General features: G+C 44.5%; 1 protein-coding gene across 7 annotated transcripts in view; it reads right to left on the reverse strand.

The window, feature by feature from the left end:
- The window catches only part of BAIAP2L1 (BAR/IMD domain containing adaptor protein 2 like 1), a 106,179-nt gene that overhangs the window by 22,256 nt on the left and 71,020 nt on the right, over window positions 1-12,903 (reverse strand). For 6 of the 7 annotated variants that reach the window (XM_067705553.1, XM_067705558.1, XM_067705557.1 and 3 more), the window contains exons 4-8: window positions 7,280-7,341; window positions 7,104-7,175; window positions 5,711-5,848; window positions 4,892-5,044; window positions 2,036-2,203 (exon numbers count right to left, since the gene is read on the reverse strand). In XM_067705553.1, coding sequence (XP_067561654.1) covers window positions 2,036-2,203; window positions 4,892-5,044; window positions 5,711-5,848; window positions 7,104-7,175; window positions 7,280-7,341 — 593 coding nt within the window. The remainder of the gene's footprint in view (window positions 1-2,035; window positions 2,204-4,891; window positions 5,045-5,710; window positions 5,849-7,103; window positions 7,176-7,279; window positions 7,342-12,903) is intronic. The other variant, XM_067705555.1, reaches the window with a different exon arrangement.

Below are 12,903 nucleotides of genomic sequence, written 5' to 3' on the forward strand. Positions count from 1 at the left end.
GTGAGTAATCTATTTTTGCCCTCCCTGAAAGTTTTCAGAATCCTCTCTTTATCGCTAGCATTCTGCCGTCTGTTGAGGTTCTGGTCTTTTCCATTCAGCCAGGATCACCCTGCCTGCTGTGTTAAAGGCCAGGCTACCGTGGTCATCTCTGCTGGACCTCGGTTAGAGCAGGGTGGGGGTAGAAGTGGTGGGAAACAACAGTGTGTACCCACGGGCTAGCCGTGGCCTAAGAGAGGGAGAGGGTCGATGTCCGGTGTCCGCGCTGCTGGAAGGATGGAGTCGCCATTTACTGGATGGGAAAGACTGAGGAGAAGCAGGGTTAGAGTGAGAGAGCCTCAGGTATGTGGTTTTGGACACGCTGAGCGGGAAGATCCCCACTAGACATGCGGGCGGTGAGGCCCCAGGCGGCAGCTGGACGTACCTCCCACGTTTCAACCCAGCTAACATTGATAACCTCTTTGATTTTTTTTTTTTTTAAATCCTGTTTTTGCACTGTATTTTGGAAGAGTTCTTTGGCTTAATTTCCCAAGCTGATTCATTCTGCTAAGGAGCCCAGCTCTTGTTTTGGGGTGTTTTTGGAGGGGACGAGGGGGAAATGAAAAACTTTAATTTTAGAAAAATTTGGAACAGGTACAAAAGTAGAGAAAACAGCACAATAAATCTCCATGTACCCAACACCTAGCTTCGACAATTACCAATCCACGGACATTCTCGTTTCCTGTATGCCCCATCCATCTTCCTCCACAACTGGATTATTTTGAAGCGAATCTCAGACATACCATTTTAACTAGAAATAATAATCCTTTTAAATTTCCAAGACAGCTGACTCTTCTCTGTGGTTGTAATAGTCTTTCATCTCTTTTCTCCTCTGCCCTGTTGGCTCTGTTGCCCCCTTTACTCGCCATTCCAGTTTTTACTTTGGTGCGTCTTTTTATGACACTGGTTTCCCCCACCTGTTCAGTGACCGCTGGTTGTCTGTCCATCTTTGTACTGGGTGGCAGTCCCCATTCTTTTTACTGTACACGACAGTCTGTGTTTTCCCTGTGCTCCTGATCGCATGCAACGTGGGGAAGAGGCAAGACACACCCCCAGGAGTGGGCCCCACCCTTCGGTCCACACATGCTGTTTCAGTTCACAGACGAAAGCCCGGGCTGCCTGTGATTTAGCACAGGTGGGACAAGCGGAGGGACCAAGCAGCCTGGACAGTCTGAACCAGCTCCCCAGCCGATAACACTCAGGACACCCCAGCTTCTTCCCCGCTTCTTGGATCCACTGGCTCTGAACTGACGGCTCCATACTCTGCAGGAACCTTGCCCTGCACATCTTCCCTGGGGCTGACATGTCCTTCTATTTTCATTCTCCACACGCTGACCTTGCCTTTCTCGCTCTGGAGACTCCTTCAGTGTTTCTGGTCCATTGACAGCACCTGCTCTTTATTTTCCCATGCGGTTATGGATCTATTAGGCAGGTTGATGGCTGGTCATTAATATCTTTGCTGTCATTTCAGAGGGCTTTATATGGACAGGGAGGGTGGACTGACACATGTGTTCAAACTACCTGCTGGATTTGAATCTCCTCACGTGTTTGTGAAAAAATAATAGAGCCCATATTCAAAGAACAGTGAACTACGATGCTTGAATTCATTACCTGGAATACTGGGGTGATTATTTTTTTCCTCAGGTGCCCTTATGTAGTGATGAATGGCACCAGAGTTTTGCTAATCTGTGTTCTAAGACACTTTACGCTTCCTTCAATGGGAATAAACTTATAAAGTTGGAATCATTACAATTAAAAACAGAATCAGTAAAAAAATCTCCAAAACAAAGATTACAGTGCTAACACAGTGTGAAACATTTTCACATCTAGTTTCAAATCTGAAGGTAAGGGGATAAAAGGAAAGGCAGGCCCTAGAAGTAGTACAGGAGAACCTGTGATTTCCACTAACAAAGAAGGCCTTGGTCTGTCGTGCAAATATGGCTGAAATCTTATTTAGCAAACACACAACCAAAATCTTGAGGAGACAACCATCTCTTACCATGCTTCTTCTCTCGATCATGGGTGAAGGCAGAGGCGTTCCAGACATTGGGGTGGAGATTGGGGTCTTAATTTCTTCGATCATATTCATGATTTTCTCTGGTACTTTGGTGGCATCACCACATGTTTCTTGCCACTTAGGCAGTTTGGAATTGATCAATTCTGCAGACTATAAATTCAAAAGAAACAAAACCAAAGAGAAACGTGTACTGTTGGAAGGACTGACACAAATTACAACTACTACTAATGTATTCCTGGCTTACCACTGGAAGTGTGGGAGCTATGAGTTCAATTCAGTGAGGAGCTTAAGCACCTATGGGGATCTGCTGTGTCTTATTTGCTGAGGATGTAGGCTCCTGTTCTAAAGGAATTTACATCTCCCTCAGGGTGAATAGAGAGTTCAAGACTAATACAAGGATTGTACATGATTCAGAAGAAGTTCAAAAACTAAAAGGGAAGGCGGATCAATCCGTCTTAATCCCCATGTTTCCCCGCGGTCCCAGAACTGCCAATCCCCGCTGTCTTCCTCCCACAAGAAGCACCTTTGACCGAGCGACAGGACCAAGAGTGGACTCTGTTTGTGTGTGTACGTTCGTGTGCACTAAACACTGTCCTAAGTACTTCATCCTTGTTAATTCACTGCATCTGCCCCACAATCCTAAAGTAGGTACCATTCTCATCCCCATTTCACAGATGAGGAAACTGAGAACTTTGAGAGGCTAAGTAACTGGTTAACACAGCCTTCCGTGGTAGATCCAGGACCCTGAGGGTTTCAACTACTGGGACCTCAGGGAAACCGGACTGGCGTGTTAGAGGAGTGAATCAGACCTGCCCTGAGAAGTTCCTCTACGGGGACAGAGTGACTAGAAGCAGAGCGTGGTGGGTCTCCAGAGTTGGGGGCAGTGTTGAGGGGAAGCCCCGCCCACAGGCCGGCTGGGGCTCTGGGGCAGGCAGACCATGGGCTTTGCAGAAAAGCTGGATTGCAGAACAGAGACATGCAGAAGGACAGCGACGAGACCCCTTAGCCCCAGAGGCAGAGGCATCTGTCCTGGTTCCCACAGCCTGGCTCTTCCTTCAACTGGACTCCCAGACTCCCCGGAGCCTTTCCGAGAACCCCTTTTTCCAGGGCGGCAATCTAGTTGGAAAAGGGAAGCAGGGGATCTTTTTTGAAACTATTTTCATAACAACCACACTGTTTTTCATCTAGGCTCTGTGTCCATCAGAAGTGGGCTGGGGGAGTTGGTGTAAATCCTAAGCCCCGCCCCTCACACCACCCTGTCCCCTGCCTGTGACGCAGACACACCGCGGACCAACTACTAAGCCTGCTTCATCCAGGACTGGGATCAGGGAAGGCACAAAAACGGTTTCAGAGACTTGAAGAGACTTCTGCTAGGGAAAGGAGGAGATCTGGCTTGCGTCACACTAAAAAACGTAATAGGGACTCAAGGTTAAGTGTAAGAAAGACTGTCAACAACTAGAGCTCTCTGGAAATAGGCCATGTTGCCTCATGACACAGCAAGGACCCCATTGCTGGGGGGGTGGTGTCACCACAGAGAGCTTCAAGGTTGCTTCTGTGCCCCTCCGGCCCACGACCCTGCCCCAATAGGACAGTGTCACCATGGAAACATTAGTACGTATGCACTGGTGACAAAAGCGATCATCTAATGCAGCATATTTTTCTTTCCTGTAACAATCTGAGACCTTAGGTATTTAGATTTGGTAGCTGAATATTCCTTAAAGTTGCAAAAACTTTATGGAATATGTAACCTGTGATATATGCATACATACAAGTCCAAGTTTTCTTCCCCCCTGAAAAGAGGAAGTTGCACTATATTCAAGCTCTTACAAAGCTTCTCATATCACGGAGTGCTCTCTAAATTACTTTATTATGAATAACAATGAATATTTGACTTCAGTCAATGCTAGTTCTGGATGCTTACATAAGCCCAATAGAATTCATAATTTAAAAAACAAAAAAAAGAGAGGAAAGGAAATTTAACACACAGTTTGTAATGATTCCTGGAAATATAACCTCACAACTGCATGCGCTGAAGGAGAGGGATAAATCCAGTCACGCAGCTGATGCGACCTTGAACAGACACACAACCTGAGGAGGAGTGATAAAGGAGCCCCGACCAGCTGTCCTGAGGCTGTGAATGGGGTCTGTGGCCTGGGATAGAATTTCCAGCAACACCATCTACATGGACCTCCAAGGTGAGCATCTCAGGCCACCCAGGTGGGCTGGACCTGGGGCCTGCTGGGACTCACCCCGTGGTTCTGGGGAAGACACTGATGTTGAAGATGCATCAGAAAGAGTCTGAGAAAAGCTGACTCATGGGTGAGAAAAGGAAAAAAGTGCCATTTCTCAGTTATTCAATAAGTATGAATGTGTTACTAAATTAAACATTATAAACAAGCATTTGACCATTTCATCTACATTTCTAAAAGTTTACACATTCAAGTTGGTCAAAAATTATTTCCTTGGGGAACTTCCCTGGTGGTCCAGTGATTAGGAATCCACCTTCCAATGCAGGGGACGTGGGTTCAATCTCTGGTCAGGGAACTAAAATCCCACATACCATGGGACAACTAAACCCACGCGTTCTAGAGCCCGCGCACTGCGATGAAAGATCCCGCATGCCACAGCTAAGATATCCCGTGTGCCGCAACTAAGACTCAATGCAGCCAGATAAATAAATAAATAACTATTATAAAAAATTTATTTCCTTGGAATCTTCTCCCTGGCAAAATAAGCCTTTCGCTTTATATTTGGGCACGTATGGAAGGTGAAGCATTTCAAGGGCATTTAAATATGAATAAAATTAGTCCTCACAACGCAATTTGCCACCACACCCACCTGTAAGTGATACTGATGAATGTGATTTGCGAAGCTGCAGTGTTTGTCAACTAGGAAGCAGAAGCGCCTTTTCTCTTCAAGTAGAGCTTCTTTGCAACCATCTGCAATAAATTTCTGGATTTCATTCTGGCGAGAAGTGATGGTTTCTACATACTAGGAAAATAAATAGTAATTATACAAGTATGACATGAGGAATCAAATAGCTACACAGCCTGACACTTATCTTCTCCCATCTTTATGCTTGGTTTATTTTGATAATGGAGTAAGTGCTAAATGCAGATAAACATTAGACAAAACGACGTACTTGTAACCTGATCTGAGCAGATGGCAAATTCTCATTAAGATCCCTGACTCATGCTTGGAGAGAAGTTGCCAAAGGCCTTACATTCCACTGGGTAATTTGCACAAAATATTACTTTGTAATCCAGGGATATGATTATGTTTTACTGGAAAATCGTGGGACCAAAAAGTTCAGAACCAGAAAGTTCAAGTTCAAATCCCAGTTCCAAGTGCCAACCATGTGACTTAACCTAACCCTCACTTTCCCCATCTGTAAAATGGAGATAGTAATGCTTATACTGGGGAGTCCCTGACCCTCCCTGAGTTGGGAGAAAATGCCAATGCTCGTGACTAATTATTAACTTAACTCCAGGCAACTCTGCGGCCTTCAGCTCCTACCAAGTCGAAATGCTTATTTTTAACTTTCAACAGCAGAACAGTGACGGATGAAGTATAGACTGACTGAGGTGAGCACGCTTCCCCGTTAACTGTACACATCATCAACCCCAAAATAAAGTAAAATAGTGCTGAAAAGTTCACCTCCATCTCCTTGTGTTCATATTTGAGTGCATTTCGTCCTCCTTGACTTTTCCTTCTGATCTTCTTCAATTCAGCTTGAGATTTCTCCAAAGAATCTAATTTATTCCTGTGTTCTGCTTGGTATCTTTTGAGAGTCGCCTGTAAGTTAAACGTTGCACTTATTTTTACTGCAGCACCAGGCAGTGTCAGGCGGTTACTCTTGCTGCGTTTCCACTGGGCGTGGTGGCAAAAGGCCCACGCTTCGCGCTGCCCTGCCTGGCTGCAGGTATCCCCACTTCACACCACCCCACTCCGCTCCTTCGACTTCAATGTCCTGTCCTAAAGTTCCCCGTTTATATGATGAGCCCCTGACCAGAAGGGCAGCTTCTCGGAGGAAAACAATGTCGTTTCTTTCTTTTATTCCTTTTTTCTCCAAGGTCTTTGGACACTGGGTGGCCTGTAAGTGCTTTGGTGAATAAATGAACAATATCAACTCACACACTCCTGACTGTTTTATGACTTAACGATTTCAAGAAACAGAATGAACAAGAGCCATCACTTCCGGTGATTCTGAGGGCTGTGAAACAGTGTTCTGGAGCCTCACAGACCTGGGTTAGAATTCTGGCTTCATCCCTCATTTCCTGTGTGATCTCAGCAATTACTTAATTTTTCTGAAATCCATGCTTACCCTCTAATCTGTACAGTGGGGATATAGTAAGAGTACCTATGTTACAGAGTTTCTGTGGGGATAAAAATCAGACAATGCACGTAAAGGGCTTGGTATTACATCATCCGGGCCACAGAGCACGTGCACGCAGGGCAGCAGGACGACTTCAGGGTGACCCCCACCGCTTACTGCCATGCGGGGCTTGTGAAGAAGGGGAGCTTCGGGCGGCCAAGGAAGCAGCTACTGTGCAGCAGAAAGGCGAGGCGGAAGGAGCAAACTGCTGGAATCGACACTGCCGTAGGGCAACAGGGGAGAGACACCACGATGGGACCGGGGCCCCAGGGAGCTCCAGACGGCGTCCTGCCACACGGCTCACGTCCACAAGTGTCGGTTTGTGAAAGCAACAGCTGCACTAACACAGATGCAGGTGTCATCCACATATGCATGTTCTTTGAAAACAATGTTTTCCAGAAGTGTATGATTCCCTGCAGGATTTCCTGCTATGCTTTTTAGTAAAGATCCCAAGTGTTAGCACTTGGCCCACTCAGCCCAAAGGGACCTTGTCGGTGTTATGCGGCTGTGTACACACTCGACGGCCAGCTCCATCATACCTGCTGCTGCCGAGTCAGCAGTGGGGGAAGTTGTCCTCGAGCTCAGCCATCAGGCAAGTGCAGCCTTCGCGAGAGCTGGGCCCCCGGCCCCGGGCCACCTCCACCTACGGGAGGTGGAGCAGAACTAGGTACTCACGTTCATATATTTTACATCAAGCTCTGTCTTCTTCTCCAGCTCATGGATAATCTCCTTATGGAATTTTCTGAACTGTTAACACAAGGAAATGAAAAATTCAGACCAGGTTTGAGACTTGAAGTGAAATAAAATTTAAAAATAAGTATATTTGGTAAATATAAAAACAGTTCACATACATTTTCATCAAGCCTCTCGTTGAGTTTCTTGTGGATACTCGAAATCTCTATGAGAACGTGGCCTGTGGACAAAACCAGGTACGTAAGGGCAAAAAGCCACTACGTGGTTTTTGTAAAGATATGAAGGGAAGTAAAGTGGTGGATGAAGCCCAGTCCCTGGCTGCTCCCAGAGCAGGTGCGCACCAGCCCCGTGGCACTGGGAACACCGGCTGCGTCCTGACAGCGGGGGTGGGTCAGATGGACACAGCTGACAGCAAACTTACTCCACAACATCGTTCATCAAAAGCTCGCCAACTTTGTCTTTAAACTCACGTTGTTCTCTGGCCATTTACTCATTCCCTAAGCTGAATCCTATTTATCTGGTTTAATTGTTAAACTCTCTTACAAGAGATTATTTTGGTCATTATAGTACTAACTATAGGAACAAATGACTTATTTTCATCTAATCCTGGGTAATCTGATTATCTGTCAGGCATAAAAGACAGAGGTTATTTTCTCTTCCTCACATTAGTTCTCGTATCATTCTGGAAAATCTCAACACCACGGGAAACTGCAGCAGGGACAGTGTTCTGCCTCGCGTCTCCTGGGGCTACACCGTTCTCTGAAATGACTGCACAGAAGAGAATGTTCTGGGACAAAGGAGTGTTGCTCCAAAAAAGCAGCGAGATGACCACTTGATTTGCAAAGCACATGTCCTGCGGCTCGCGTCAGGGCGCTGCCTCCCGCTTCTAAGGTGAACAAGAGCCCCCCGCCAACTTCTCTACAGGAACCAAATGGGTCTGATACCCAAAAACTGGGAGCGAAAGAGTTATTTGGAACCACCACCAAATCATCCCAAACCACAAAACATGCCGAGCGGACCATCCTATGGTTCGGTGGGCAGATAAAAAGGAGTTCTTTGGGCAAACTGAAAGGCTGTGGATGAGGGAGAATGAAAAGGACGAGTATGGTAGACACGGGGGAAGAGGAAAAGATTACTGATTAGACTCTGGCTTCAGCGAGCACCTCTATGCAAATGACTTTAGTAGGTCCAGTTCTGGAAACACCTGAAGACATCTGACTCTAAGGGGGCAGCCCAGGCTCTCCCCCATCTTCTAACTCAGAAATTCTGCCCGTCCTGAACATGTCCACCTGGATGTCCCACTAGTCGCCCCGTATTCAGCAGGCCTACGAGTGAATCCCACCCCGCCCTCATTGTCTCTAATACCAGCTCTTGGCTGCCAGCCAGCCAGTCATGAGGGGTCAACACCCCGCCTACGCCCAATGACAGACTCATTCCCTCGTGCCATCACTTGGGCACCTCCGGCATGGAATCATGCCTCTTACTCATCCTGCTTCCTTGGGCAACAAATGTGCCAGCCCTCCCCTACCCAGGAGAGAAGGCACGTGGGGATGACGTGAAGTCAATGTTCACTCGATGACCTGTTCTAGGAGAGGTGGGCAGGGGTCTCCCCAGGCCCTCTGCCCCACATGTTTACACCTGCCAGTTGGACCTCTTAGGAGGCGCCCTCCTCCTTCAAGCTCTTATTTCTCATGACTCCCAGCTTGTTCTCTTCTGGATCTCCTCCCTCACAGGTGCCAGGGATCTTTCCAAATCTACATGTAAAATGTCACTCCCTCCCATGGGGTCCCAGATAAAACAACTCCTCGGCCTGAAGCCCACCATGAGCAGTGTTGCTTAAAATAACCATCGTGGGTGGTGGGGACAGAGAATCTCCTGGAAGGATATAACCATGTTAATAGGTTATAGGTACATGTAAGTCCCTAAGCACCATGTGATTCTAGGAACATCTGCTGGATAAGCATGAGAGCGAGGGCAGACACGTCCCCAGCACTGATGGTCCACGTGCCAGGGTATCAAGGTACCCACTCTACACCCTCAGTGACACTGACTCCATTTATCCCATAATTCAGTTCTCCTAAAGCTCAACATGAAACAAACCAGAGTTCTTCACAAAGGAAGCCTTTATATGACCAAGAATATAATTACATTAATATGTCATTTCATATATTGAAATAATCTGAGTTACCTTCACATCTATTTTAAACCCATAACTTCGAGTTGGAGATGAAAAATAAACAACAACAACAAAAACCACTTCAATTAATTGAAAATCAAGCACTCTATCCTGGGCAAATCAGATCTACTTAAAAAAGAAAAAGGTCTAAAAATAATTTTGCTTAAATCATTCAGAGTGATTCAGGCTAGTAGCAAAGTGTTCACATTTTTTTTTTCATGTTGTCATGAACTTAATTTTTACAACCTTATATAACATGGACCTCTGAGAAGCGTGTGAAAAGTATGTGCTTGTGCAGTGCCCTCGGGAACGCCAGCGCTGCTAAAGCCGCCAGCGCTGCTAAAGCCGGCGCTCTGGCCTGAGGGCCCCGGCCACCCGAGCCCCCTCCTCACTCTCCCCCTCCCGTCCACAGTCTCTCCCCGCCCCGCAGGCGCCCAGTGAAAAGGCCCAGTGAAACAGCCCATTCACTCTGCGGGCAGAGACGGAACACCTGACCTTCCCCCCTGTTATTCCTGTCCCTCACAGTTCGTGGAATTTAAATGCCAACCTCATAGCAGCAGCCACTGAGTCCTCAGTCATAGAAAGGATTAAAAAACATCTTTACTGTGATTTTGCAAGCTGCCAAAAGAGTATCTTGAAACAGAAAATGAAAACAGCCTTTATGTTCAATCTACAGAAGTTTATTCTTAACATAGCAAGTGTTACTTTATGTCTGAAATGTGGTATCGCACGTTTTACTCTTAGCCCTGTAACCTACTTTTTCATAAATTACATTTGGGAAGAAAAAAAATTTTTGAAACGAGAGGGTGCAGTCGAGAAAGCACGGCCCAGATTCTAATGGAGCAGAACTAAGTAAACGTCTAAACAGGAATCAGAGTGTTGATCCCAGAAATTACAGCACCGTATGTACTGGATCAACCATTTCCTTTTTTCCCTTTTAGGTTCTGAGTCAATATTTTGGGAAGAAACTCATAGTAAGTACAGTAATGTAATTCGGTCTGAATAAATTATATTCTTAAATAACAATATTAAGGGAATTTAAAAATATACAAATTTTTCAAAATCATGAACTTGATACAACTAAAAGTCAATGTCTACCATCAATTTTTCTCTAAAATTCATACAAATAATAGCTCCTCATGGTATCACTCTAATTTTAGGAACTATGAACAAATATGTCCAACATTTTGGACAATACTGTATGAAGATACACATCTAGCCAATAGGCAGTATGGACTTTAAAAGTTAAACAAAAATTAAAAAATATTACTAGTATGAACACAAAGAAAGTTTTCATCTGAAATATAGGTTAGTCATTGGACTATTAATATATTTTCAACTAGATAATTCTTCATCAATTCACAGTATAAATTTAGAGGAACCAGATGGGCACTACTAACAGACGTGAGTAGCACAGAACGTGTAGGCATAAATATTCTTTTTCATTTATGTTTGATTGTGGATAATCAGAACATTTATTATTTCCAGATAGCACAGAGCAGTGACAGGCGCACACTACTTCCTCCATGTGACTTTGAGTGGAACCAGACAATAAAACGACAAGATGGAAGCCAATCCACTACTGGCCTAAAGTTACCCTGTATGGATGAAAAGAAAACTGATAGAAAAAATGTCCCTGGAAAAAGGATATACTTTTTCTGAGAGTTTTTCAAATACCCAGTGTGATGCAGAGAAAATATAATGAAAGTAAAAGCAAATTACACATAGATGGGATACGTTAAAAAACACAAGTATGTACTCAGGGTCACCAGCACTGTTAGCAGAGTCGGAGTAGTACCCACCAACATGTGACCCAGCTTGGAAGGCTTTGCCGGCATCTAAGAATAGCTCCCAATGGCTGTTCCCAAGTCCCTGGATGCAGGTGGAGGTGCTCTTCTCTCATCAGTATTGAAATTGTGCAAATAAACAATGTGCACATAGGCACAATGCCAAGTCAGTGATAGGGTGAGCATTTCATCCAACGTTCCTCCAAAGTCTAGCTTTTGACTTACCCAATCATAGTTCTACAGTTCTAATTAACACCTTGCATGGAGACTATAATTATTCTACCATTGATCATGATTTATCCCATCTGATGAAAACAAGTGAGACAAACTGAAGTTATACAACAGAATTATATAGTGTTCCAAAGTTCTTTCATTGTCAGAAATGAAAGTAAAGTGCCAAGTAACAACTGACTTTGATAAGAAAAGATGCATGGTGAAATCTCCAGGGTAGCCACTAAAAGAATAAAGTTCATATAACTATCAAGCTAACAGAGAGGAGAAAAAATAGTCAAAAAGAGGACTAGAGAAGAAATTAACATAGGACAGAGAGTAGAAAGCAAAAGTAATTACACTGGAGGTAAATGGAGTATATAGTTTAATTAAAAGACAAAGATTGTTAGGATTAAAAAAACAACACCCGGGGCTTCCCTGGTGGCGCAGTGGTTGAGAGTCCACCTGCCGATGCAGGGGACACGGGTTCGTGCCCCAGTCCGGGAAGATCCCACATGCCGTGGAGCGGCTGGGCCTGTGAGCCATGGCCGCTGAGCCTGCGCGTCCGGAGCCTGTGCTCCGCAACAGGAGAGGCCACGACAGTGAGAGGCCGCGTACCGCAAAAAAAAAAAAAAACCAGCACCCCACTATATTCTGCTTACAAGAAACACACTTAAATACAGAAAGGTTGAGAGTAAAAGGATGGAATCAGATACATGGCAAACACTAACCAAAAGAAAGCTGATGCCGGTACATTAAGACCAAACAAAGAAGACAAAATAGTCAAAGAAGGCAAGAAGCATTATTAGAGATAAAGCAGTCATTTCATAATGGCAAAAGGTTCAATTCATCTGGAAGATAGAAAAATTTTGTATTTGTGTGCATCTCAATGTAGTCTCAATGTTTCTAAACCAAAATTGAATTATAAAAAAGAAACAGATAAATCAATAGCCATCATAGGAGATTGTACTATATCTCTCTTAGTAAACTGATAGAACAAGCAGACAAAAAAATCAGTACAGATATAGATGACTGAATAATGCAATAAAGAAACTTGATCTAGTGAACATATTAATACTATATAATACATATAAAGAATACATTATCTAAAGCAGAAACTAACACACCATTGTAAAGCAATTATACTCCAATAAAGATTAAAAAAAAAAAAGAATACATTACCTATATATACCCTACATGTAAAGCTTATCCAATAACTTCATTTTAAAGCAAACACAAAATACTAAAAAGGGGGCTTTCCTGGTGGCGCAGTGGTTGAAAGTCTGCCTGCCGATGCAGGGGACACGGGTTCGTGCCCCGGTCCGGGAAGATCCCACGTGCCGCAGAGCGGCTGGGCCCGTGAGCCATGGCCGCTGAGCCTGCGCGTCTGGAGCCTGTGCTCTGCAACGGGAGAGGCCACAACAGTGAAAGGCCCGTGTACCAAAAAAAAAAAAAAAAATACTAAAAAGGAACCACAAGAAAGCCTCCTGGTATTTCAGAAAAACTGAAATTATACTTAGAATGTTCTTTAAATGCACCACAATTAAGCTAGAAATCATTAACAAAAAGGTAACTAAAAAATGTCCATATATTGGAAATGAAACAGACT

The sequence above is a fragment of the Pseudorca crassidens genome, chromosome 15, assembly GCF_039906515.1.
Source record: "Pseudorca crassidens isolate mPseCra1 chromosome 15, mPseCra1.hap1, whole genome shotgun sequence".
NCBI classification, from domain to species: Eukaryota; Metazoa; Chordata; class Mammalia; order Artiodactyla; family Delphinidae; genus Pseudorca; species Pseudorca crassidens.